This window comes from Manis pentadactyla, chromosome 4, assembly GCF_030020395.1.
Source record: "Manis pentadactyla isolate mManPen7 chromosome 4, mManPen7.hap1, whole genome shotgun sequence".
Lineage (NCBI taxonomy): Eukaryota > Metazoa > Chordata > Mammalia > Pholidota > Manidae > Manis > Manis pentadactyla.
In genome coordinates, this window is record NC_080022.1 from 172,502,996 (window position 1) to 172,529,064 (window position 26,069).

The following is a 26,069-nucleotide window of genomic DNA, read 5'->3' on the forward strand; positions in this document are numbered from 1 at the left end:
TTTATTCAGTAAGTGTTTCTGTAAGTTGTATGTGATCACTGTTTTAATAATGAAATTATATTTAAATACATTGACATAGCTTATTACAGAGTCATATTTTGAATAATTTTGCAAGTCAGTATAGACACCATCTTAATTTTGTGTTATTTTTGATTCAGGCATAGGTATTTGAGTTGCTTAAAATAAATAAGTAAGCTTAAAGAAGTTAGGTCAGCATAGGGAATCTGGCAAATCCATATAAGGCTGAAGAAGATCAGGAACCTCTCACTCCTGCCAGTAGAATGTGCATCTTGATAGGACACTCGCCCAAAGCTCACCCCAAAGAGGTTCTAAAAAACCAAATGCAAGAATAGAAGATGTTTCCAGGGGTCATCCCCTCCATCTCCTTCACTCCACACCCTCAAGCAGCAGGGACAAAACCTGAAGTGCACACCTCCAGTTATACCCCTCCTACAGGTTGCTGCACAGGTTTGTCACTGCTCAGGCTTACTGCACACTCCACCTGGAGAGCACTGTATCACTGCATGGTAATTGCCTGCCCGCTGTTCTGACTTCCACACAAGACCCTTTGCTCCTGAAGGAAAAAGGGTTGTATCTCAGTATTGTTTCCCCAGATCTAGCATGGTGTCTGGCACACAGTTAAGTTCTTAATTTAAAAATTCAAAAAAAAAAAGATGTTACATCAGGTTCTTGGCCTTTTATCGTTTAATAGCCTTTTGGAGGTAGATGTTGTGACTTTTTTATTTTAGACATCTTTAAAGACAATTTCAGACATTTTTAAGCTTTTGAACCATATATTCATTGGCTCTACAAATAAATGTTCTGCCCCCCTTGCCAGAAGTTTAAATCGGTAAGAATATTTTGCTTAATTATAGATAATTCGTATGGTGTAGGACTTAGTTTTGATCACTGCCATATGCCCAGTGCCTTCCATCAGTGTAGGAGCAACTCAGTATTTGTGACAAATATTTGTTGATGAATGGAATGAATCTCAGTGAGGGAAAAGTTAGCAGAAATAAATTGTGGTGTTCTTAGATCTGTTTACTTAGGACTTCTTCACTTCGTTTCTTCATTTCTAAGGTGAAGTCATAGGTCTTCTGTTTCTGAAGTGTGTGGCTGATTACCAAATTATGGTTGTCCTTTAATATTTTCTTCCCAGTTGTTCTGTTCCTGTAGTTTGTCTCTTTAAAATAATGTTTCTCAAACAAAACATATTTCTCTTCAGTCTAGTTCTTTGGGCCAACTTTGTAGATTGGTATATCCTTAACAGTTTTAAAATCAAAACTGACTCATGAGGGATTGTTCTCAGAAACAGGGTGACAATAGGCAATTAGTAGATTATCGTATTTAACCTTATTCTCTTGTGGTAACTCCTAATACCTTCACATCTTGGCTAGAGATGCACATATGAACATTTTAGTGCCTTTGTCACTATAGGAGTAAAACTATCTTTTAAAATATAGGAAAGTTGGTTAATGAAACATCAAGTTTTTTATTTAAAAAATTTTTGTTGAGATGTAATCGACATATATTATGTTAGTTACAGGTGTACAACATGATTCAGTATTTGGAATGTCAAGTTTTAATGTAGAACATATGAATATCAATTTTTTTCCATCATATGAATACATTGGTATTGGCACATTCTAGATTTTTTTTTTCCTTTTTCCTTCTCCAGTTGGCTAGATTACAGCCATATCAATAGGTATTCAGTTGAGACAGGCAATTTCTTTTAAGGAAGTTGCCTTATTTGGAGTGAAATAAACAATAAAATGTTCTTGACTTAATGGAATTTAAGAAATATTTTCCCCCTTTAAAAGAAACCAAGAAATAGGGAATCTGAATTTAGTTAAATTTATTTTTTAAAATAGAAAAAAAAAAAGAAGTTGAGTTTTCTAGAGAATATCATATTAGCAATCTTGTGATAAATTCTTGTTGCTACCTACTTTTGAAAATTCATCACTCTAACTTGTTATTCAGGTGTTTCACAGCGGCGGTTTTTATGATAGCATTTATCATTGATGACAAATGAATAAATTGAGGGGATTTTTTTTTAATGCTGCAGCCTCTTCCCTGTCTTTTCCCTTTGGGATTTTTGCCTTAGTCTGGAGCCTCTTTAATAGTAGAAAGAAATTACTACTTGGCCCAGGCAGTAACGTCACCTTCTAATTGTTTTTAAAGCCAGACTATTTATTTTCTTTGAATTACCTCTGAGTGGATTAATTCTAAATGTGATAGTCCTTTTGATGTCACTCTCTCTGGAGTTCCTGGTCTCCATCAAAACTTAGCCTTGTGTGCAGAAGGATGTTGGCGGACTTGAGAAGACTTTATTAAAAGGAAACGAGGTTCTAAGGAAAGCTAATTCAAGACTTTTATTCATTCATAGCAGAGCTCAAATGCACATGTTTTCTAAGCACTGAGGATCTGAGGCTATTTTCCAGACCTTTTGCTTATTATATATATATATATATATATATATATATATATATAATTTTTTTAGCAAGGTCTTGGCTCCCTCTCATCTACCAAATACTCTTAGAGTTCTTTTGTGAATCAAATGACTTGATCACTTGATCTTGACTGTCTTTGATGTTACTTCATTAAGGAAAAGTCCCACTTTGGGCCCTGAATACTGATTTACTAGAATGAGTAGTTAAATGAGAGATGAAAGCTAAACTAGTTCTCTCACTTGAACACCTTCCCCCATCCCCTGCAGTATTAAAGAGGAGGTTGATCATGTTCTCAAGTAGTGGCACAAAAATCTCATACCCTGGTCCAACCAGTATTAAAGCAACTACTGTAGCACAGTGTCCTTCCTCTGCCCCCAGCTGAAATTGGGGGAGGGACAAAGCCCAGTTGATTCTTTACCCCATCCCATCTGCCTGCTAGGAGGCCTATTTCCTACCCTAATGGTTTCTGCCTAACAAATGGTGTTTCTTTTTTACAGCATTATGATCCTGGACTTGTTGTGGTGATGGTAAACTTAGCAGTGGTAATTTTTTATTTTCAGACTGAATTACTCCTTTTGTCATCAGTGCACCAATATGTTAGGCTTACTTTCTCTGTTGTAGCCTTCATCCTTCTGCTTGGTCTTTTTCATTTTCCTTTCCTTTCCTTATGCAACTTGTCTGATCCTTTGTTCATGAAAGGGTGATGTTAAGAAGGGATATCTGTTAGAATTGACAGAAGAAAAAAATCAGTTAAAACATTAAATTCTAATATTGTCAAAAACTTGATTTCCCCCCAATGTAATGGGCACTAGCACTTGCTACTGCAATTTATAAATAAATTAAAACAAACTTTGACTGCCTTAGAAGGCAAAAGTACTAATGCAGAGTTTATAAACAGGGGTTTACAGAGGTAATGAATTTGTACCAAAACTTTTTTTGATTCTCACAAACAAATTCCAACAGACCAAAAAGATACCGAAACAAAAAAAGTGAATTCCTTTGATATTTCTTTTCAATTATTTCATTGGACCATTTGTTTTTACCAGTAAATCCCTGATAGAGACGTTATGAAAGTGATATTGCACCTAGGAAGTCATTTTTATAACCTGTCTTTAATTTGGTCCTTTTGCTAAAGATTGCAGTCACTGCTTATTTATTATACCATTGGGCATAAGGTAGTAAATGCGTTTTTATATTAACTGGCAAGTGTTTGATAGTATCTAAAAGAAGGCTGTGTTTCAGAAGTTTTTTTCTCTTTTTTTCTGACATGAGATGTTCTTTATTAGACATTTTTTTTCATTATAATTTTTCCTAATTATCTCCTTATTTATTGTTTAAAAACAATAATGGGATATATTGGTGATAAGTGGTGAAACTTCTGAATTTGGTTTTCATTACCTTTTAAAGACAAATTAATCCCACAAATATAGAGCGATTGGATACAAGTGGTTGCTGGTCACTTTAAAAATAGTTTCTTCTTTTTTTCCAGGACCAAACCTGCTCATGATCATGGCTTTTTCTTTTTTTAAGGGTTTTGATAATACCTCAGATTTAGCCTGATAAAACTCAACTTTTAGCCCAAAGGTATAATATGTATGTGTGTATAACAAACAAACAAAAAACAATTGTTAACAGCCTGAGTAAAATGATAAGGGAAGTAAACATTGTGTTTTTTCACTAAAGGTGTACAACGAATAAGGTAAGTCCTCTTTTCAGTGGGCTTACATCACAATAAACAGCGCAAGTTGTGATGTAAAACAGCTGTGGTAGTAAAGTGCTTGTCTGCCCCATTTTGCTTTGTTTGGCTGGTTATGAGTGGATTAAATATACATTTAAAAAAAAAAATCTCCAGCATAGATCAATTAGTTTAAAGTCAATTTTCTTCGCAACTAGTCCTTTTCACAGCTTACCGATTTCCACAGCCAGTGTTAAATCCACTCTGGAAAATGGGACCTCAGAGCACCAGTTTAAAAGGAAAACTATTCTTTGTCCCTAAGGACAACTAACTGTTGCTTTTTAAAAAAATTTTTCACAGCCCCATTTAATTGTAAAGCATCTCTTGAAAGCAAAAAAATACTAAACATGCTGAGTTGCAATTATAGTTTTCTTGTATCATGCTTGAAACTGTTTTTTCGATTATTTAAGCATGTCAGTTGAGATATTTTTTACCAGTTTTAAAAGTGTGTGTGGGAAGATGTCAGTGGACAGTAAGAGTGAAGTGATTCTTGATGGAAAGTTTTGGGGAGTCTTTTTAAAAAAGGAATTTATAAAGGTTTTTATTTTAAACCTCCTGGTGCCATTGCTTAGAGGTGCTTTGCTTTACTTAATTTTGCCACAGTAATGTGGAATTACTTGGAAGGTCAGCCAAGGTTAGTTGGGTTTAAACTGGGAGAGGTAGATTTGGTTGTAAGCTGTGAGAATGGCTTGTGTTTGGTTCACTGTAGCTTTCTGGTCTCTGCACTCCAAGCCAAGATCTCTAACCACCCAAACCCAATGTGTAAAGTGAGCCATTGGCCTAGTTTTGCATCTTACCTTGATTATGTGTTCCTGTTACAGGGAGAACAGATCCCATTCCAATTGTTGTCAAGTATGATGTCATGGGCATGGGTCGCATGGAAATGGAGGTAAATTGATCTCAGTAGCTCACTTGTTTTATGGTGTATTTAAAAGTGACATTAATTCCAAATGCAGATGCCAGTGCAGGAATATATTAATTAGATAGAATGTAATGTTAATATTTGTCTTTGGAAATTTAAAAATATATTTTACATTCTCATTTGGTGCTCCCTGTGAAGCAAGTAGATGGCAAATAATGCCCCTGTTAACAGGGGCATGAAGAAGTTGAGTCGTTTCCCCAGGGTTATGCTACAAGGCAAGATCAAACTTAAACCTAGACTCTGGCTCTCATTTAAATAGGCAGTGTAGCTTATGTCTTAAAATATTTGCTGTGGTAGAAGCTGTGTACAGCTGTCATCTGTGATACCTTCTTCTCATTGCCTAAAATAATTTTCTTCATTTACTCCTAATTCTTTGGCCTTGAATAGAGTTAAAGTCTGTTATCATCACATGTGCCTCTTGGGAACCACCAGCATGAAAGAACTAATGAGCTATTTTGCATGTTATTTTCTCTGTGGGATGATGATAAAGCAAGAGGTAGCTGAGCAAATACAAAGTTTATTATTTTCATACAATGCTATAGTTGTACAGATGACTTTTTAATAGCTAACTGGGAGCACTGTAGGAATTAAGGCTAATCATGTTTATTTTTGTTAAGCTTGATTATGCCGAAGATGCTACCGAACGGCGCCGTGTCCTAGAAGTGGAAAAAGAAGACACGGAAGAATTGAGACAGAAGTACAAGGTACTTAAATAAAGCCATTCTTGATGATGGCATTTGTTTAACATTTGCTGATGATTAGCAGTAGGTCTCAGGTTTCTGTTTCTTTCTTGTTTATTGCCTTTGTAAAAATTACAGAGATAATAACCACTTGGTAAGTCTGCAGGGAAGATGGCCAGTGCCTGGTATACAGGTAGTAGTAACAGTAAAGATTGTTATTTAAGAGTCCTTTGAGAGCTTGATACCTGTTGGTAAGCCTTTTCTTTTTTAGTGGGTGAGATATTTTAAGAATAACAAACAAATTGAGAACTAAAGTGTTTTCCTTTTTTAAGGGACTAGTTGTATAAAACTGTAGCTTAGAAAATGTTTAAATTAACATTCAAAAAGACTGACCAGGGAACATGCCTTTTAAGATTCTGTAATATGACCAGTCTCTACATAAAATAGATAAATTTGAAGATAAAAAACAGGTTTGCTTAGGATTGTTATACAGAAACTGATTTTGGTCATGAAGCTTAAGGTGGGAAGAGAGAAAAAAGATTTATTTTTAGAAGATGTTGTACCATAAAAAACAGGGAGCAAAAACTGACAGAACTACAGGGAAAAATGTTATATCCTCCACAGTGGTGTGAGATGTGATTATTCCTCTCAGGAATTGACAGAAGTAGAAGAAAAAGTCGACAGGACATTGGGAAGATTTGAACGACACAATTAACAACTTTCACCTAGTGGTTATATATATAGAACTGTGTACCCAATCACTCTGTAAATAATAAATTTCAAACATATATAGGACATTTATTTAAACAAAATTTTTTTTTTACCATATCCTGTATTATAAAGTATCAGCAAATTCAAAGAACTGAAATCAAGTTACTAAGCCACAAAACAACCAATTAAAAAAAAGAAAGGTAATAGGGAAAAACCCCGGTTTGGAAATTAAGAAGCACATTTTTATATGACCTATCAGTAAAAGAAGACATCACAGTGGTAATTGGAAAATATTTTGGACCGAAAGACAAAGATACTAAAATCAAAACTGGTTGGGTAACCTAGAGCAATATGATGTCCTTAAATACTTCCATAGATGAAAGAGGGGTAGGAAATAAATGAAGTAAACATTTTTCTCAGAAAGGTAGAAAAAGAACAGCAAAGTAAACCCAAAGAATGTAAAATGAAAGAAATAATAAAGAGCGTTAATGAATGAAACAGAAAACATACAACAAAGCCAAAAGTTAGTTCTCTGATGGACTTGTGATTCTAAGGAAGAGCACAGAAAACCAAAACCAACAATGAAAAAAAGATACCATGACAGATGCAGCAGGCACCAAGAGATAAAAATACTTTCAATAGCTTTATGCCACTGAATGCAAAAATTAGATTTAAATGGACAAATTCCTAAAACATAACTTGCTAAAATAGACTCAGAAAGAAATAGAAACCTTCAGTAATTGTGTAACTAATGAATTGCATCTGTTTAAAAAATATTTCTATAAAGCCCAAATACACAAGTGAGTTCTGTCAAAATTAATAAAAGAAATAACTTCAGGCCTAACCAACAATTTACAGCCTTCCAGGTTATTGAAAATGAAAACTCCCAGCTTATTTAATCAGAGACTAGTACCACCTCGATGCTAAATCCTGATAAGGACAGTATGAGAAGGATATTTATATGACACTCTGATTTATAACACAGGTGCAAGTCTTAAAACTGCTAGCAGGCACCTGAACCAATTTAGGCTTATCATGACCAAGTTATCCCAGAAATGTAAGATGGATGTAATGTTTGAAATCAGTTTATATAATCAACCATATCAAGAGATTAAAGGAAAAAATTATATGATCAGCTCAACAGATGCAGAAATGAAAGCATTATATAAAATTCAGCATTCATTCCTGATAAAGTCTTGTATAACTTGATAAAAAAAAGGACTTTAACCAGATAGAATGCCTATGGAATTCCATATAGGAGACATTATTTTTAATATTGAAGCATTGAAAGCTCTCCTTTTGAGGTGGGGAGACATAACAAGAATGCCTGCTGTCATTGTTTCTATTAAATATTGTGCTGGAGGGCCTACGCAGCACAGTAAGGTAGACAGGCAGAAACACAAATATAATAAATGAGACGAGAGGAAGAAACAAAACTATTTTTGTTTGCAGGTATGAATATGTACATAGATACCCAAAAGAATTTATAGATAAATTATGCTGATTAATAGCAGAGTTTAGCAGGATGCTAGATACAAAATCATGACTTTAAATTTGCATATCCATTTATCAACAACAAAGAGTTAGAAAATGGAGATTACAAAGATGTCACCATTTGTAATAGCAAAATATGAAGCACCTAGGAATAGGTCTAATGAGATATGGAGCACTTACAACAAAAATTCTAAAACATACTGAGAGTCAAAAGAACAGTGAATAAAAAGATTTTTTAAAAAATGATCTGTTCATGAATTTGAAGACTCAATATTGTAAAGATACCTGCTTTCCCCAAAATTTCCTATACGCTGGAGTCAAATCAAAATCCCAACAGGATTTTGTATGGAATTTGACAAGCTGATTCCAAAATATGTGTGGAAATGTAAAGGGCCAAGAATATAGTCAAAGCAGTCTTTGAGTATAAAATAGAAAGACTTGCTTACCAGCTATCAAAACTTATTATAAAGCTCTGCTAATTAAGACAAATGTGATACTGGCATAAGGGTACACCAGTGGAACAGAAAAGAGCCCAGACACAGACCTTAACATATTTGGCCACTTGATACTGTATTGTAGATAAGTGGGAGAAAGAGCGAACTTTTCAGTAAAAGGTTCTGAGACAATTGGTTTTCCATATGGGAAATAACAAATGTGGACCCCCTACCTCATACCATACAATAATCGTTGCAGGTGGAATAAAGATTTAAATGTAAAAAAAAAAGCATAAAGCTTCTGAAAGATAGTATAGAGGATTCTGTCTTATAGCTGTATCTTACTTACAATTTACTTATTTTTCACTTCAGTGGTATTTTCCCCAGTATTTTATTATGAAAATTGTTGAGCATACAGAAAACTGGGAAGAACTGTACTGTGAATTACCCATATAGACCTACCACTTATATTCTACAATTAACACTTATAAATACTATTTTATTACATATCAGTGACTTTTTTAAAGGCAGCTTTATTGAGAATCAGTAATTTTTTTTAACTTAAAATGTATTTTTCCAGTTTTTGGTTTTTGATTTTTAATATGCCCAGCTTTTGCCTTTTGGTTACGGTTTTTACCTTTTTTCTTTTTAAACATAGTAAGTGTTCTTATTTTATAATTTCTTTCAAATCTGTTATCTGTAGTACTTAATATGTGTTTTTATAGTTTGTTGCTTCTGACTTTTTCACAGTGGTTGTCTCCTGTGTGGTTTACAGTTGGGACTGTCATCTCACCTGTGGAAGTTTCTTTCATTCTTGATTTTAGAGGGAGTCCATTAACAGGGCAGTTCCTTATGTACCTTTCTTTGCTAGAGCCTCAAGTCTTTAATTGCAGACCTGAGAACTTCATAGGAACTGGTTTTAAAATGTTAATACCTAAGTATGATTTCCTTCTCTGAGTACAAAGTGTAAATTCTTTAGGTCCACCAATGACTCTGGTCTGAAATTCCAACCTCTTATATATGACCCTTTCATTTATACCCTGGTAGATGTGTATTTCTTGATGATTTCTACTTTCTAGGGTCAGCAGATAATGGTATAGTGAACTTTTTCTAGTCCTTGTTTCAAAGATGGAGACACATATCTTTGAGGTTTTCACAGGGAGAACTTAGCCTTCTATATCAAGGTTCCAAGGCCTCCTTTTCAGGCACCTAGGGATTGCCCTATCTTGTTGAGCACAGCTATATATTAAAATTCTTGTGTGTTTTATCTGGAATTACAATGTGAAATCTTCCTATTCCTTCCCTTCCTTTTTTCCTTCATAAGTCTCTTCTCCCTACTCCTTTTTAAATGTATTCTTCAAACCATTTATACTGACCTTAGCATTTTTCACTTGGACCACCTTATTCAAGGCCACAAAATACCTCTATTTGCTAAACCCAGTAGACTTTTTTTTTTAATTTTTAATTTTGGTATCATTAATCTACAATTACATGGAGAACATCATGTTTACTAGGCTCCCCCCTTCACCAAGTCCCCCCCACATACCCCAATACAGTCACTGTCCATTAGCATAGTAAGATGCTACAGAATCACTACTTGTCTTCTCTGTATTGTACAGCCCTCCCTGTGCCCACCCCCCACACTATACATGCTAATCGTAATGCCCCCTTTCTTTTTCCCCACCCTTGTCCCTCCCCTCCCACCCATCCTCTCCAGTCCCTTTCCCTTTGGTAACTATTAGTCCATTCTTGGACCCAGCAGACTTTTAAAAATTCTTATTTTATTCCACATTCTGTTCTCGGCAGCATTCAATACAAATGACCCCTCTTTTCTTTTTAAGACATTTTCTTTTTTCTTGCTTTTGAAGATTTTATACTTTTCCTAGATTTCCTCCTTTCTGTCTTTCTTGCTGCTCCTGTATAGATTCCTTTGTTTCCTTCTCTTCTGTCTGAACTTTACATATTGAAGTTCTTCCGGTGCAGAGCTGGACCCTCTTTCTGTAAGCACTGTCCTTAGGCACTGTAGGTGCCACTGTGTTTCATCACCTTGCACATGATTGATTTTTATCCTTTAGGTCTTAGCTTGAATATTACTCATTAGAAATTGTCCCTAACTACCCAGTTTACATAAATCCTTTACTCTTATTGTCTTACAATACCCTATTATAATTTATAATTTTTTATTTGTTACTTGTCTATTGTCTAACTATTGTACTAGGCAGAAAGGGCCTTGAGGAGAGGGACTATCTATTTGTCTGCCAATATATATAATAGTCTTATCCAGCATAGTGCCTGGCACATAAGTATTCAGTAAATAATACAAGGTGAATAAAAGTATGAGTGAATAAATTATTTGAAATAATGGGAAAAGCCAGATTTATTTGGTATATTGTCAGAAATATAAATATTTTAAAGAATGCATTTTATTGTTTCCCAAGCAAAAGTTACACTGTCAGGTAAATAACATATTAATGAAATAGCTTAGTAATTCACAGCCTCACAAGATTACACATTAGATTTTGAGACCCTTTCTCCCCTCTACCCCACTGAGAAATTCTTTACCATTTGAACTGTTTGTGGTAGGTAGAGCAAGGATTGTTTATCCCCATTTTACTGATGAGGTTGTTTTACTCAGAAATATTGTCAACTCTGAACTGTTACTGTTTATGAAGCCCTTTCCCCTTCCTGCTATAACACATTTATTTCACTGTATTTGCTCTTTACCTTTGCAGGACCTTGGAAATTTGACTTTAATAACTTAGCCCCTCCTTAATTTTTATTTTTGGAGCACCACAGATTGATTTTTACCTTCTCTCGGTATTTTGATCCCAACTTCTTTTCTTCCTAATCCTTTTGGCATAGCTACTCATCAAAAGCCTATTCCCAGTCAGTACATATACTTCTTTTTTTCAATTCTACTTCTTTACTGTGGTGCAGTGGGGGACTGGTGCTGATTCATTGGGCCCTCAGAACTGCCAAGTAATCCTTCATACGTCATCTGCCTCTTAGTCCCCTCAGCTGTCATTCTCAAACTTGATTCTCAGGCCCTCATCTTCCTTTAGCTACCCTTCTCCTTCCTGCACCTTCCCTTAACTTGATGTAGAAAGATTAATAAAGAAAATTTGGACCTTCAGGTGGAGAGCATACTTGGTTCCTTCGATCTATTCCTATCCTTAAATATTTCTTCCCTGTTCCACCATCTGTTGAATAATGATTCCTACCTACATCTGAATTCTGGATCCGAGCCCTCCTTCTTTTATCAAGTATTTTATACCTTCTCCCCATAGTGGCAGCCTCGCTCTTCACTCATTTTTTTCCAGTTGTGAGTAAACATGTTCACTATTTGTGGGGGAAAAGAACCACTAAAACTAAAAAAAACTCACACTATTGACTTTCTCTGTAGCTACCATTGTCTCTTTTTACTTGTCTTTAGAATCACAATTCTTAGAGTAATCTCTATACTCATTGCCTCCTTTTCATCATCTTCCATTCTTTTACTTTTTACTTTTAATTTTTATGAAAGTTATACTTGTACATAGTTTTAAAGCCAAATAGCTCTACCAGCCTTTTAACAGAAAAAAACAAAAATGAAAATTGCAGTTCCATTTTGACATCCTCAGTATTTTATTAAATATTGCTAACATTGTTAAAATATGTGTAGGATATAAAGAATAACTCAGATACTTGTGTGTCTTCTCAGTTTAAGAAAAAGAACATTATCAATAACTTTATGATACCATCCTATATTTCCTCCTTCAGAGGTAAGCACTATCCTAAATTTTGTGTTTCTCATTCCCTTGCATTTTTTTTCAGTTGATTTTTTTCTTGCTAAAATAAAATTCACCATTTTTACTATTTTATATAGTATTTTAACTTTTTATACAGTTTAGTGACATAGCATAGTCACAATGTTGTACAACCATCACCATTAATTCCAAAACATTTATATCACCCCAGAAAGAAACTGTACCCTTTAGCAGTCATTCCTTTTTCTCTCCTACCTCTCCTGTCTTCCACTTTCTGACTCTGTAGGTTTGCCTATTTTGGAAATTAATACATTTCACATACATTGAATCATTCAATATGTGGCTTTTGTACCCTGACTTCTTTTATATAGCATGTTTTCAAGATTCATCCATCTTAATAACATGTATCAGTACTTCAATTAATGGTTGAATAGTATCACATTCAATTAATATACTGAAATTTGTTTCATCATTTGGGCTGTTTCCACTTTTTCTCTATTGTAAATAATGCTGCTGTGAACATCTTGATAAAAGTTTTTGTGTGAATACATTTTTCAGTTTTCCTGGGTATATACCTAGGAATGGAATTGCTAGTGATATGGTAACTCTGTATTTAACTTTCTGAGGATGTAGCAGACTCTCATCCAAAGCAACTGCACCATTTTACGTTCTTCTCAGCAAAGTATGAGATTTCGATTTCCCTATATCCTCACTAACACTAGTTGTTTTCTTTCTTTTTTATAGCCATCTTAGTAGGTGTGAAGTGTTATCTTATTGTGGTTTTCATTTGCATTTTCCTAATGGCTAATGAATAATGTTGAGCATCTTCTCATGTGCTTGTGGCCATTTGAATATGTTCTTTGGAGAAATGTCTGTTTAGATCTTTTGCCCATTTTTAAACTGGGCTGTCCTTTTATTGTTGAGTTATGAAAATTCTATATAAATTCTGGACATAAGACCCTTGTCAGATACATGATTTACAAATATTTTCTCCCATTTTATCTTTGTTTCTCTTTGTTGCTTGTGTTTTTGATGTCATAGTTAAGAACCTGTTGCCTAATCCAAGGCCATGAAAATTTACAGCCATGTTTCCTTCTAAGAGTTTAATAGTTTTCAGCCCTTATATTTAGGTCTTTGATCTGTTTTGAATTAGTTTTTGTATGTCATGTTTGGTCGGGGTCCAAATTGTTCTTTTGTATGTGGCTGCTCTGTTGACCCAGCACTGTTTGTTAAAAACACTGTTCTTTCCCCATTGAATGGTCTTGGCACCTCACTGCCAATCATTTGACTGTAGATGTATGGGGTTTTTTTTTCTCAGTTGTATTCCATTGATCTATATGTCTGTCCTTGTACCAGTATCACACATTGTCTTGATCACTGTTGTTTTGTAGTAAGTTTTGCAATTGGGAAGTGTGAACCCCCCAGCTTTATTACTTTTCAAGATTGTTTTGGCTATTCTTGGTTCCCACCAAGAATTCCAATTCTATAGGAATTTTAGAATGAGCTTGTCAGATTCTATAAGGAAGTCAGCTGGGATTCTGTAAGGATTATGTTGAGTCTGTAGATCAATTTGGGGAGTATTGACATCTTCACAGTGTTAAATCTTTTGATCCGTGAAAGTAGGATATTTTTCTGTTTATTTAGATCTTGTTTAATTTCTTTCAATAATGTTTTGGTTTTGTGCTTTTGTTAAATTTAATCCTAAATTGTTGGTCTTTATGCTATTGTGATTTTTGCATATTGATCTTGTATCCTACAACTTTGCTAGCCTCATCAGCTCAAATAGTATTTTTTGTTTGTTTGTTTTTTCTGCTGAGTTCAATAAGGTTTATTACACATATCATCTGCAAATAAAGATAGTTTCACATCTTCCTTTCCCATCTGGGGGGTGGGGGGGTGGTGTGTGTGTGTGTGTGTGTGTGTGTGTGTGTGTGTGTGTGTGTGTGTGTGCGCGTGCATGCGTGCGTGCGTGCGTGCAGTTACCATTCCAACAGCTTGCCAACGACTCTGTTCTAATCTTAATGGGGCAGGCTTTGAATCTTTAACCTTTGAATATGATGATACTTGGGGTTTTTTTATAGATGCCCTTACCAGATTGAGGAATGACCCTTATGTGTGTAGGTTGTTGAGTGTTTTTATCATGAAAGGGTGTTGGATTTTGTCAGATGCTTTTTTTGCATCAACTGAAAAAAATCTTGGGATTCTCCACCCCCACCCCCCGTTAATATAGTATACTACATTGAGATTCACTTTTATATGTTGAGCCAACTTTGCATCCCTAGGATAAATCCTACTTGGTCATAGGTTGGTGTATAATCCTTTTAATAAACTGCTGGAAGTAAATAACTCTATTAAAAAATGGGCAGAGGATATGAACAGACAATTCTTCAAAGAAGAAATTCAGATGGCCAACAGGCACATGAAAAGATGCTCCACATCTCTAACTATCAGGGAAATGCAAATTAAAACCACAATAAGATATCACTTCACACCAGTTAGGATGGCCAACAGCAAAAAGTCTAGGAACAACAAGTGCTGGTGAGGATGAGGAGAAAGGGGAACCCTCCTACACTGCTGGTGGGCATGTAAGCTAGTTCAACCATTGGGGAAAGCAATATGGAGAGTCCTCAAAAAACTAAAAATAGAAATACCATTTGACCTGGGAATCCCACTCCTTGGAATTTACCCAAAGAAAACAAGTTCTCAGATTCAAAAAGACATATGCAACCCCTATGTTTATCGCAGCACTATTTACACTAGCTAAGACATGGAAGCAACCTAAGAGTCCATCAGTAGATGAATGGATAAAGAAGATGAGGCACATATACACAATGGAATATTATTCAGCCATAAGAAGAAAACAGATCCTACCATTTGCAACAACATGAATGGAGCTAGAGGGCATTATGGGCAGTGAAATAAGCCAGGTGGAGAAAGACAAGTACCAAATGATTTCCCTCATTTGTGGAGTGTAACAACGAAGCAAAACTAAAGGAATAAAACACCAGAAGACTCAGACTCCCAAGAAGGGGCTAGGGTTACCAAAGGGGAGAGGTGAGAGAGGGCGGGTGGGGAGGGAGGGAGAAAGGGATTGAGGGGTATTAATGATTAGTACACATGGTGTGTGTGGGGGTCATGGGGAAGACAGTATAGCACAGAGAAGACAAGTAGTGACTCTGGCATCTTACTACACTGATAGACCGTGACTTAAATGGGGTATGGGGGGACTTGGTAATATGGGTGAATGTAGTAACCACAATGTTTTTCATGTGAAACCTTCATAAGAGTGTGTATCAATGATACCTTAATAAAATAAATAAACAAACTATACTGACAAGAGATTAAATTACTCTAGTTTTCTCGTAGGTCTTTGTACCATGGTAATAGTGGTTTTGTAGAAGATGAGATATTATTTTCCCTTGCTTTTTAAAATGGTTTTACAATGTGTTTTTTATCCCTAGACATGTATTGTTTGACTTTGCATGTTTTTGAAGATTATACATATGAAATATTGTATATCCTGGTATACATATAAAAGTTTCTTTAGGGTTTGGCTTTTATTTGTTTCTACTATTTTATTGCTTTATGTGTTTCCTGAGCAATACTTCAGCTATAGCATGTATATATTGGTACATAATGTTGTCATTCTTTTTTTTTTCTAGAAATTCTGCAGTTGGCAGATTTGTAGAAAGGTCCTCCTTAAGGTGTTATTCCTAGTTTCATTATATGGTGTTCATATATGTTGCTTATGTTTATTACTGTTTTTGAATTTATTATGGTTTCCTCTGTACTGTAATATAGTTTTTTTTTGGTAACTGTTCTGCGAGTACGTTTTTAAAAGATGTGTACCCTACTTTCAGGCACACAACTTACTAATATATCATTAAGGTGTTCTTATCCTTGTTTGTTTTTATCTTTTGACCTCATTAAATGAAAGGTGATTTGAATCTCCTTTAGTGTGTTCATGTGTTTTCCTTAAATCTCCCCTAATTTCTGCTTTATGATTGTTGCTGCTAGATTACGATAATTAAAAAATTTTAGATACTGTGAGTTGCCCTCATTGACATTATAAGGTGCTTTTTATCTTACTATTTAAAACTTTATAGTGTAAATTTTACCTTGAGTGAAAGTAAGACCCTGACTCCTACTTTCATTTTATATATTGTCTAGTATAGTTTCATCCTTTTATGTTCATCTTTCTGAATCACTTTGATTTGGGATGTGCTTCTTATAGTCGTTATGGAGTTAGGTTTTGCTTTACATTACAGTATAAAATATTTTTAATGAATTAATTTTTACATTTTACTTACATGTTCAGTTTATTTTATACTTTACTGACTTTTTTAGTCAGTGACTCTGGTCTGTTTTCTGAGTGTGAGAGAGGAGAGATGGGTGTAGGTTGGGTTATATTTTTGTTGTAGGTATGTTTATAGCTTAGTAAAATTACCCTTTGTTCTCTATTTCTTTTAGACGGTATCCATTATTTTCATACTATAAATATTAAAAGCAGTGAAAGGTTAACTTGTTTCTTCTTTTACTCCCTCCCTTTCATTTCATCTACCACCTAATACTAGTAAGTAAACCTATTGAGTATGTAGCATACAATTTTGAACAGTCTTATAATATGTACATTGCTTGATACTCAGTTCTGAATGATGTTCTTAACTTCTGCTTTGCAGATGGAGCAGTAGGCAAACTCTGATTGCCACTTGCTTATTTCTACCTACTCTTTTAGATTAGTTAGTTGTACCATTTGTGTTTTGTGAGGGCATATAATATATATGTACATTCTGATCTGGCAGCTCCACTAGGGATGACTACTAGCCCCACATTTTTTAATCAATCTATGTGTAAATACAGTTCACCCTTGAACAATGTGGGGGTTAAGGGTGCCAACCCCTCAAGCAGTCGAAAAACCATATGTAGCTTTTGACTCCTCCCAGATTAATTACTAATCTGTTGAATGGAAATCTTACCTCTAACATGAACAACTAGTCACATATTTTGTATATTATATATATATATACTATATTCTTACAGTAAATTGGAGAATATGTTATTAAGGAAAATACATTTATATTACTGTACAGTATTTATTGAAAAAGATCGGTGTATAAGTGGACCCACACAGTTCAGACTTGTGTTGTTGTTCAAGAGTCAACTGTATATTCAAAGCAGCTTGCCATTCCTACTACTGAGTTTTTTCTCAATTTATATCCTACTAACCTCTTTAAAAAGGGTTGTACAAACAGTATTTCCTGAATTAATTTTATAGGTTGGAAAAATACATAAGTAACTATATTTTTTAATTTATATCTAATTTAGTATAATATATATTTTTATATACTTAAAATAATTTTGAACCAATAAAAATTATCCAAGCAATTACAAATATAAACATAAGTATATGTATATATAGAAACTTCCATATATATGTGTGTGTATTCTTTATATTTGAAAGATACTATAAAATCCTTGGTTAACACTTTCTTTCTGTTAGATGTCTTGTACCCAGTGACTCCTGGAATTGAATGTAATACTGAAGAAATCAAAGGTGGGGCTGATTTCCCCCCTTGATTGTTTTGTCTAGCTGCTCAAAGGAGTCGTTTTTATCTTTAAAATTCAATAACTTTGCTACAATACAGTCTTGATTACTGTTTGGGGGCTGTTTTCACTGGCACACAATGTGACCCTTCAGCATGTACAATGAAAACTGATGTATTTTGTTGGCCTTTTATATTTGAAGGGATCTTTCTTCACTGGCTATTTTTTGATGGCCTTTTCTTAGTTCTGCCGTGATTGGACAGAACTTTTTATTCTCTGTATGTATTTGAACTGCACGTAAATTTCACCATCGTTCCAACCCACCTTCTTCCCTCTGCTCTTCCTAGAGTTCAGGAGCTCTTAATGAGTGCAAGAGGATGTAGGTATATCAGTGAGCCCTTTGTCTAGTGAAATGTATTTTGCTGCTGTTTTCTGAAGTCTGCCACCTTTGGCTTTTTTTCACTGCTCACTTGACCTTGTCTGGCTTCTGCTGCATTTCCCCACTTGAAGTTTCTATAAGTAGCTTAACTTCCCTTATGCATTTTTTTTCATTCTCCAGATCATATCATCATTTTGCTTTTGTGTGATATCCAAGAGGAAAAGTTGTTTTTCTTTGCTGTCACATTTACACCCCAAATCCTAGTATTGTTTAAATTTTCTGTTCAGTTGCTGATGTACAGAAATGAGTTATTTTTTTTAATGTATCTAGCAGCCTTCTATTAGTACTATTAATAAAAGTTTAGTATCTGAAGAGTCTGTTCGGTCTTCTACATATTATCTGCAAATTATGACATTACAGTGTCATCCTTTCTAGTTCCTATAACTTTTCTTACTTTCTCCATCCCTCCCTTTACCACTCTTCTGTTTCTTTATTCTTTTCCACCATTTCTCTTTCTGTTCCTCCCTCCTTCCCTTCTTCCTTATTCTGCTGGTTAGATACTCGAGTACAATGTTGAGTTACTGTGGTGATAGAGTACATTCTTTTTTTTTTTTTAATTTTTTTAATTTTGATATTAATGTACAATTACTTGAACAACATTATGGTTACTAGACTCCCCCTATTATCAAGTCCCCCCCACATACCCCATCACAGTCACTGTCCATCAGCGTAGTAAGATGCTATAGAATCATTACTTGTCTTCTCTGTATATACTGCCTTCCCCATGTCCCCAACCCCCTACATTACATGTGTTAATCGTAATGCCCCGTTTTCCCCATTAGCCCTCCCTTCCCACCCATCCTCCCCAGTCCCTTTCCCTTTGGTAACTATTAGTCCATTCTTGGGTTCTGTGAGTCTGCTGCTGTTTTGTTCCTTCGGTTTTTGCTTTGTTGTTACAGATAGAGTACATTCTTAAAGAGAAAGCTTACAATGTGTGCTGTATAAGTTTTTTATGTATATCCTTTATCAGGTTAGCAAGTTCCTTATATTATAAGTTTAAGAGTTTGTTTATGGAAGATTAATTTTTAGCAAACTGCCTTTTTTGTATCAAGACATTGATACTATTTTTCTCTAGTTTTTACAATAAATTATGCTGATTTTGTAATGTTACATCAGCCTTGCATTCATGAATTAAGACTAGTTTGGACATTGATATGTTATCTGTTTTACATATTGCTAGATTTAGATTACTAATGTTTTGTTTAGGATCTGAATTTGTGTCCATGAGTAAGAATCCTGCTGCTTTCTATTCCTACCCTGTAATGTCTTGTCAGGTTTTAATATCAAGATTGCACTATCCTTATAAAATGACTTGGGGATTATTTCTTATCTTTCTCGACACTAGTAATTTGGACACAATTTGAAATTATTCCTTGTTGAATGCTTTAAAAAATTGTCTTGCCTCATTCTGGTGTTTTCTTTGTTGGACTTTTTAATTTGTTACTTGCCCTCAGATACATGGAATTGAATTAATCAGAGAGCATGGTTTTTGAAATACTATCATCAATTTGTAAGTTTGCAAATTTATAAAATTGCATATATTATCCTCTTGCCGTTTAAGTTAATCTTTATACTATCTCAACTCTATTCTTATTTCTAAAAGTTTGGGCATCTTTTTTTCTCTTGATAAATTTTATCAGAAGTTGGTGGCTTTACTAACATTTCAGAGAACCAACTTTAATGTAATCAAGCGTGTCCTTTGATTATTTTCCTTTAATTTCTACGTTTTTACCATACTCTATTTTCTTTTCACTTTCTAATTTCTGAAGTCATATGCATAGTGCACTAATTTTCAGCTTTTCTAATATAATCACTTATGCTATTTCCTTTCCTTCACTGTTGTCATTTCAGCAACATCAGTTGAGCTGTCATTTTTATGTATCCATTTTATATTCTGGTTGATTATGATTTCTTCTTAGACTACTAAGTTATTTAGAAGTAGTTATTAATTAGCAAATTTGTAGCTTTTTTTCTAACTTTTATTGATTTCTAATTTATAGTATAGACAGTAATATAAGCTTGAAGTGTGTTAATGTGATCAGTTTTCTTAAATGTTTGATGTGTACTTGAAAAGAGTATCTTCCAGTTGGATGTAATTTTACGCATATTCCATTTGTTTGAATCAGCTATATCCTTAGCAAATTCAGTATCAATTACTGAGAGGAATATTAATCCCACTGATGGTGGATATTCTTCATTAATCTTTGTAGCATTGACATTTTTGCTTACATATTTTGAATCTACATACAACTTTACAATTGTTAGTGGATCGAACCTATTATTGTAAAGTGATTTTTTTTTTTTTTTTGCCTTTAAGGTCCTTTCGTCTGATACTCAATTTTGACAGTTTTATTTTATTTTCTGATACATCTTCCCCATCCCTTTTCTCTAGTTATTCTGTGTGATTATATTTTAAAAAGCTCTTATAATCAACATTTGATACATTATTTGTGGATGTTTTATCTACTCATTCCATTCTCTTTTTTCTCTAATCTCTTAATTGGAACATATAATCTAAGTATAGTTAATGTGTGGTATATTTAAATTTTTTTAATTGAAGTATAGTTGATATACAGTATTGGTTTCAAGTATACAATACAGTGATTTGACAGTTACATTATTAAACGCTCATGATACATTTCATTCCTGGTATTTGGATTTAAGTCTGCCATCTTTTGTCTTCTCTTCTTGTCTTTTATTCCCCCTGCTTCATTTCCTCTTTATTTCTTCATTCCTTTGTGTTAATTTTTCATTCTCTTTCTTCTCCTTTAAACTGAGAATAGTGTGCTCTATTGTTTAGCAGGTCCCTAGAAATTACAATATACATACTATATTTTACTTTGCTTTCCTCATGGACAACATAACATCTTTGGAATATTTTAACACCATTTTAACTCTCTTCTGTCTTGCTTTTATGGGTCATTTAAAGAACTGATTCCTATTATATCTTCCACATGTATCAATACCTTCCATATGTAATCAATAAAGAATAGATTGGATGGAATGAGCTGAATTTGGAGCATGTTAAGTTTGTGGTGCTTAATACACATTCAGTGGAGAGGACCACTAAAATACTCAAATCGAGTTTAGGGGGGAATTGGTCTCAACAGGAGATATATATAGGTTTGGGAGGTATCTAGCATATTGCTGATTTTAAAGTCATAGGAATGGAATAAATCACCCAGAAAGAAAGGAAAAATACAATATCAGAGATGAAGAGTCCTTTGAATGAGCTTATCAGCAGAAAATAGAATCAGCAAATTGGAAGATAAGTCAATATAAATTATCTAATCTGAAAATGAAAGAAAAGGTGAAAAAACAGAACAGAGTATCTAAGATACGTGTGATAATATCTGAGAGTTGAATGTAACGTTACTAAAGTCCCAATAGATGGAGAGAGAAGTGGGTTGATTCCAGGAGATGATGGCTTAGTTTTCTGAATTAATTAAAGTTTAACTACCATGGTTTTATTTCTGTCTTTTTTTCCTTTTTAATGGGATATAAGATAATCAGTGGCATTTTAAGAGTAAATGAAATACATGGCTTAAAGTAGTCTCTGGCACATAGTACCCTGAGGAAGAAGCAAATTCAAACTTCTCTAGATTAAGTTCAGCTTTAAAGAACTCACAGATAAAGCTCCTAAAATAGGAGATCATAGGCCTATCACAAGCCCAACCAAAATACTAGACACTGTGGGCTGGAGTTAGTGGAGGGAGGGAAGAATATAATCAGACTCCTTAAGACTTAAGATACTGGAATTGTCAGCTCAGATACAGCACATAAGAGAAGCATATTTAATGTGTTTAAAGAAATAAAAGGGATTGAGATAATGGGCAAAGGGGATGAGACCATATAAAAATTAAATGAGAGGATTTAATAGCAAGTTACACAAAGTTGAATATTAAATTATAATGTATTTAAAGACATATCCAGAGTGCAGCAAAAAGTGGAGAGAGGGAGAGCAAAAAGAGAGAAATGGAAAATACGTGAGAGAGGTTAAGAGTTAGATGATAAAGAATGAGAAGCTTTAAATACATGTCTAGACAGACCTCTACAAAGAAAGAAAAAGAAGAGGGCAGAGACAGTGTTCAAAGAGAAGATTCCAGAATTGATAAAATGCACAACCTACATATTCAGTATACCTAATGAATTTCAAGCAAGATTTTTAAAAAATTCTACACAAAGGCAAATCCTGTTGAAACTGTACAGTACCTAAGAAAAATGCATAATGTGGGAAGAACTGTTGCAATAATAAGAAAGTCAGAATATAATGTCAGTTCTGTTAGAATCTAATGAAATCTTGAATTTGCCTACAGCAAACTACTACACCCATCAAAAATATCATAAAAATAGATAAAAATTGATAATTTTCGGATAAAAAAATTAGTTCATCATCCAAAGACTCTTTCCTAGAAAGAAAATATTCAGAGAAAGTACTTTAGGAAGAAGGAGTGATGCCCGTTGAAAGGGCTGAGGTGCAATAAGGAATTCCTTATAATCAGTATTCAGTTGGATTTTGTGTGTTTTTTCTAAACCCAGTCTTCTTATCTCTTTTTTCAAATCTATGTAAACATTATAAAGAACAGTATCTTACAGAATTAAATAAAAAACAAAATATACTTATGCAGCCACCATTGCTAGAAGATGGATTCCACTTGGCACCTGCTTTTACACGCTGCTCACTTTCTAATCAAAGTCTCATGCAGATGGACCTGAAAGGAAGAAGTTAGAGATCACATGTCTGACCCCTCATTTAAGGGAGGTTGGGAAAGCCAGCAGTAGTAAGGAAGAACATCCCCAAGTTGTTCAACAGCCAAAGAATATGAAACTGCCCAGGATACTTAGTGAAAATTATTTTGAAGGATAGAATGGGCAAAAATAATGTGCTATATATTTATTCTTTAGTTTTAATAAGTTGATCCAATGTAGTTCAATACTGGCATTCTATAAAATAGAGCAACTTTTTCTTGCTTACTGATGAGGTAGCTCATGTAAGAAATGGTAGATGATAGAGGTGCTTTGAAAGTGTATCCAGAAGATAAAAAACAGTATAGAAGGAAGGCTTATGTAAGCCTTTTGAAATGTGACTTATCTTTAGATCTGTTAACTAGCCTACTCATTTTGAGAGTAAAGCATTTACCCTGCTGTAAAAGACTGTCAAATAATCATTTATCGATGGGTGGGAAGGGAGGGATAAGGGCGGGGAAAAAGAAAGGGGCCTTACAATTAGCATGTATAATGGGGGGGTGCATAGGGAGGGAAGTGCAACACAGAGAAGACAAGTAGTGATTCTACAGCATCTTACTATGCTGATGGACAGTGACTGTAATGGGGTTTGTGGGGGAACTTGGTGAAGGGGGGAGTCTAGTAAACAATGTTCTTCATGTAATTGTAGATTAATGATAACAAAATGAATAAAAAGAAATAATCATTTATCATTCCTTTCCCCTCCTCATTCTTTTGTGTTACCTTATAGCAAATGAATATACTCAACTCACTTTGAGATATCTTGTGATAACTAGTTTTTAAGTGAAACTGCTGAGGTAAAATGGACCACCTCTTTGGGTCAGGCCCTCAGTTTTCAGCCCAGTCTTCATTAAGACTAACAGATAACCAGCATATCAGTGTTGTTTTTCAAAATTAGCAGTGCAGCTTATTTGAAAAATAGCTTCATAATATTTAACTCTATAACTGGCCACAGATTCAAGTAATGCTTTTTGCCTTAAAGTCTGAAAAGCTGAATATTAGTTACTCCAACTTTTTTTTGGTTATTATTTGCCCGACATACCTTTTTCTGCCCAATAGCTTTCAAATTTCTAAGTCTTCATGTCTGAGGAATATCTCTTGTAATCAGCTTGTAGTTGGATTTTTTTCTGACAGTTTTTAGTACATTTACTTTTTTTAATTGCTTATAAATCAGCTTCTATTGTCTTTTTACTTCTATTTTCCTCATTTTTCTAATTGTCCTATCTTAGCTTTATAAAAATCAAAGTTTACTTATTCTTTCCCTCTTTACTACTTCTATTCTTCTAGTAATTACCCTTGGAAAGTTACATAAATTATGCTTAATTTAACAGAACCTAAGGTTAACTCCATTACAGTCTGTAGGACTCTAGAACACTTTGAACTTTGAAAACCCTCTCCCATTATGTGTGGCTGTATCAGCTACCATTTTACTTTTTATCCCTTTTCTGTCCTGCAAACTAGGTAGGTGGTGGTAGTGTTTTATTGTTATTTTTATTAATGTGTATATTTATTAATTTCTATGCTTACCATTTGCTTTTAGTATTTCTAAAGGAAAAAGGTGTAATTTTCCTTTTTCCCTAAAGTACATTCTTAAGGAACAGAGACTTTCAAGTCCATTGTAAGAAGTATATTTAATATTGCAATCACAATATATGCAACTGAAATGAAAGTTCTACAGGACAGTATTTACCTATGTTATGTGAAGTACACTTTCTAATTTTCTGTTCTTTTTTCCTTTTTCTTGTCTGTTACAATCTACTAAGTCAGTGTAATGACCTACTAATAGGTCATAGTCTGTGATTTCAAAAATACTACTTTAAGAAGGTCCTTTTAATGGTGGTAGAGTCTTTTTATCTAGAAAGGCTTTCATTTGATTGTTTTGGAAAAATACTTTCTTTTGGTATACAAGTGAAAATGTGTTTTCTTTGAGTACACTGAACCACACTACACCATTCTACCTTCTGTTGTTCCATTTGAATCTGCTGTCAGTCTAATTGTGGGTGATCTTTAATTTTTTTCTGGGTAGTTTTAATGATTTCATTGTCTGTTATCTACCTGGTAGTTTCGCCAGAGTGTGTCTAGGTGCATATTTTTATTTAGCCTTTGTGGTGTACTTTGTGCTTCCTATATCTATAGAGTTTTGTCTTTGTTGGTTTGGAAAAATTCTCAGCCATTATATCTTCAATATTTTTCTCTCGTCTATGTTCTCAGTTCTCTTTTTCTAGGATTTCAGTTATACATGTGTTAATATTTTTACTCTGATTTACATGGCTACTAACCTCTTTTTCATATTACCAGTTTCCTTGTCTCTGTGCTACATTCTTAGTAATTTCAACTTCTCTTCCAGTTTATTACATCCTTTTTTTTTTAATACACATAGCATAAAATTCACCCTTTTAAAGTGTACGGTTCGGTGGTTTTTAGTATATTCACAAGAATGTATCACCATTGCTACTATCTGATAACAAAACATCTTTACCCCCACCACTACATCTTTTTTGAGCTGTATCTAGTCTGTTTTTTAACCTGTCCTCAAAGTTGATGATGGATTTTTAAAATTTCTTTTAGGCTTTTCAGCTGTTATTTGGTTCTTACTATAGTCTGCCTAGTTTTTTTATAGTTTTATGTTTGTTTATTTTTGTAATTCCATTTCATATTTTAAACATTTTATAGTTACTTTATATTCTGCAATAGACTCTTCCAGTATCTGAGATCTTGGGTGCCTGAATCTTACTTATTTCCTGTGACTCTCACTTGTGATAGATTTATTTCTCTGTGTGTCTATAGTAATCTTTGTAATTCATACTTTATTGATCTTAATCTAGGGAAATTTTTAGAACCAAAATTGAAGATGCATTCTGAAAGTATTTTTTATATCCTCCATGCCACAATCCAGAGGTCCTGGGATATCTCCAGCCTACTTTCAGGTTCCTTTGCTTATCAATGAGGCTTCTCAGGTTTAACTCCCCAATATTGCTCAGACCCCAAGCTCCAGTGCACCCACATGTCCTAGGAGAGTCCTTACCCATTAAAGTCTTTTCAGTTTCAGATTATAGTTGATTTTGTTTTGTTTAGTGTTCTCTTCTACTATCGTCCCTCTTGGGGATTTACTTTTATTTCTTTAGCCCCTGCAATGCAATAAAAATTGTGTTTTATATTTCTGGTTGG

General features: G+C 34.1%; 1 protein-coding gene across 9 annotated transcripts in view; it reads left to right on the top strand.

The window, feature by feature from the left end:
- GPATCH8 (G-patch domain containing 8) overlaps positions 1-26,069 on the top strand; it is a 112,227-nt gene that overhangs the window by 65,158 nt on the left and 21,000 nt on the right. For 5 of the 9 annotated variants that reach the window (XM_036883117.2, XM_057501545.1, XM_057501539.1 and 2 more), the window contains 2 exons: positions 5,007-5,074; positions 5,725-5,811. In XM_036883117.2, coding sequence (XP_036739012.1) covers positions 5,007-5,074; positions 5,725-5,811 — 155 coding nt within the window. Of the gene's footprint in view, positions 1-2,947; positions 2,993-5,006; positions 5,075-5,724; positions 5,812-26,069 lie in introns of all 9 variants that reach the window. The other 4 variants (XM_057501542.1, XM_057501541.1, XM_057501544.1 and 1 more) reach the window with 1 other exon arrangement.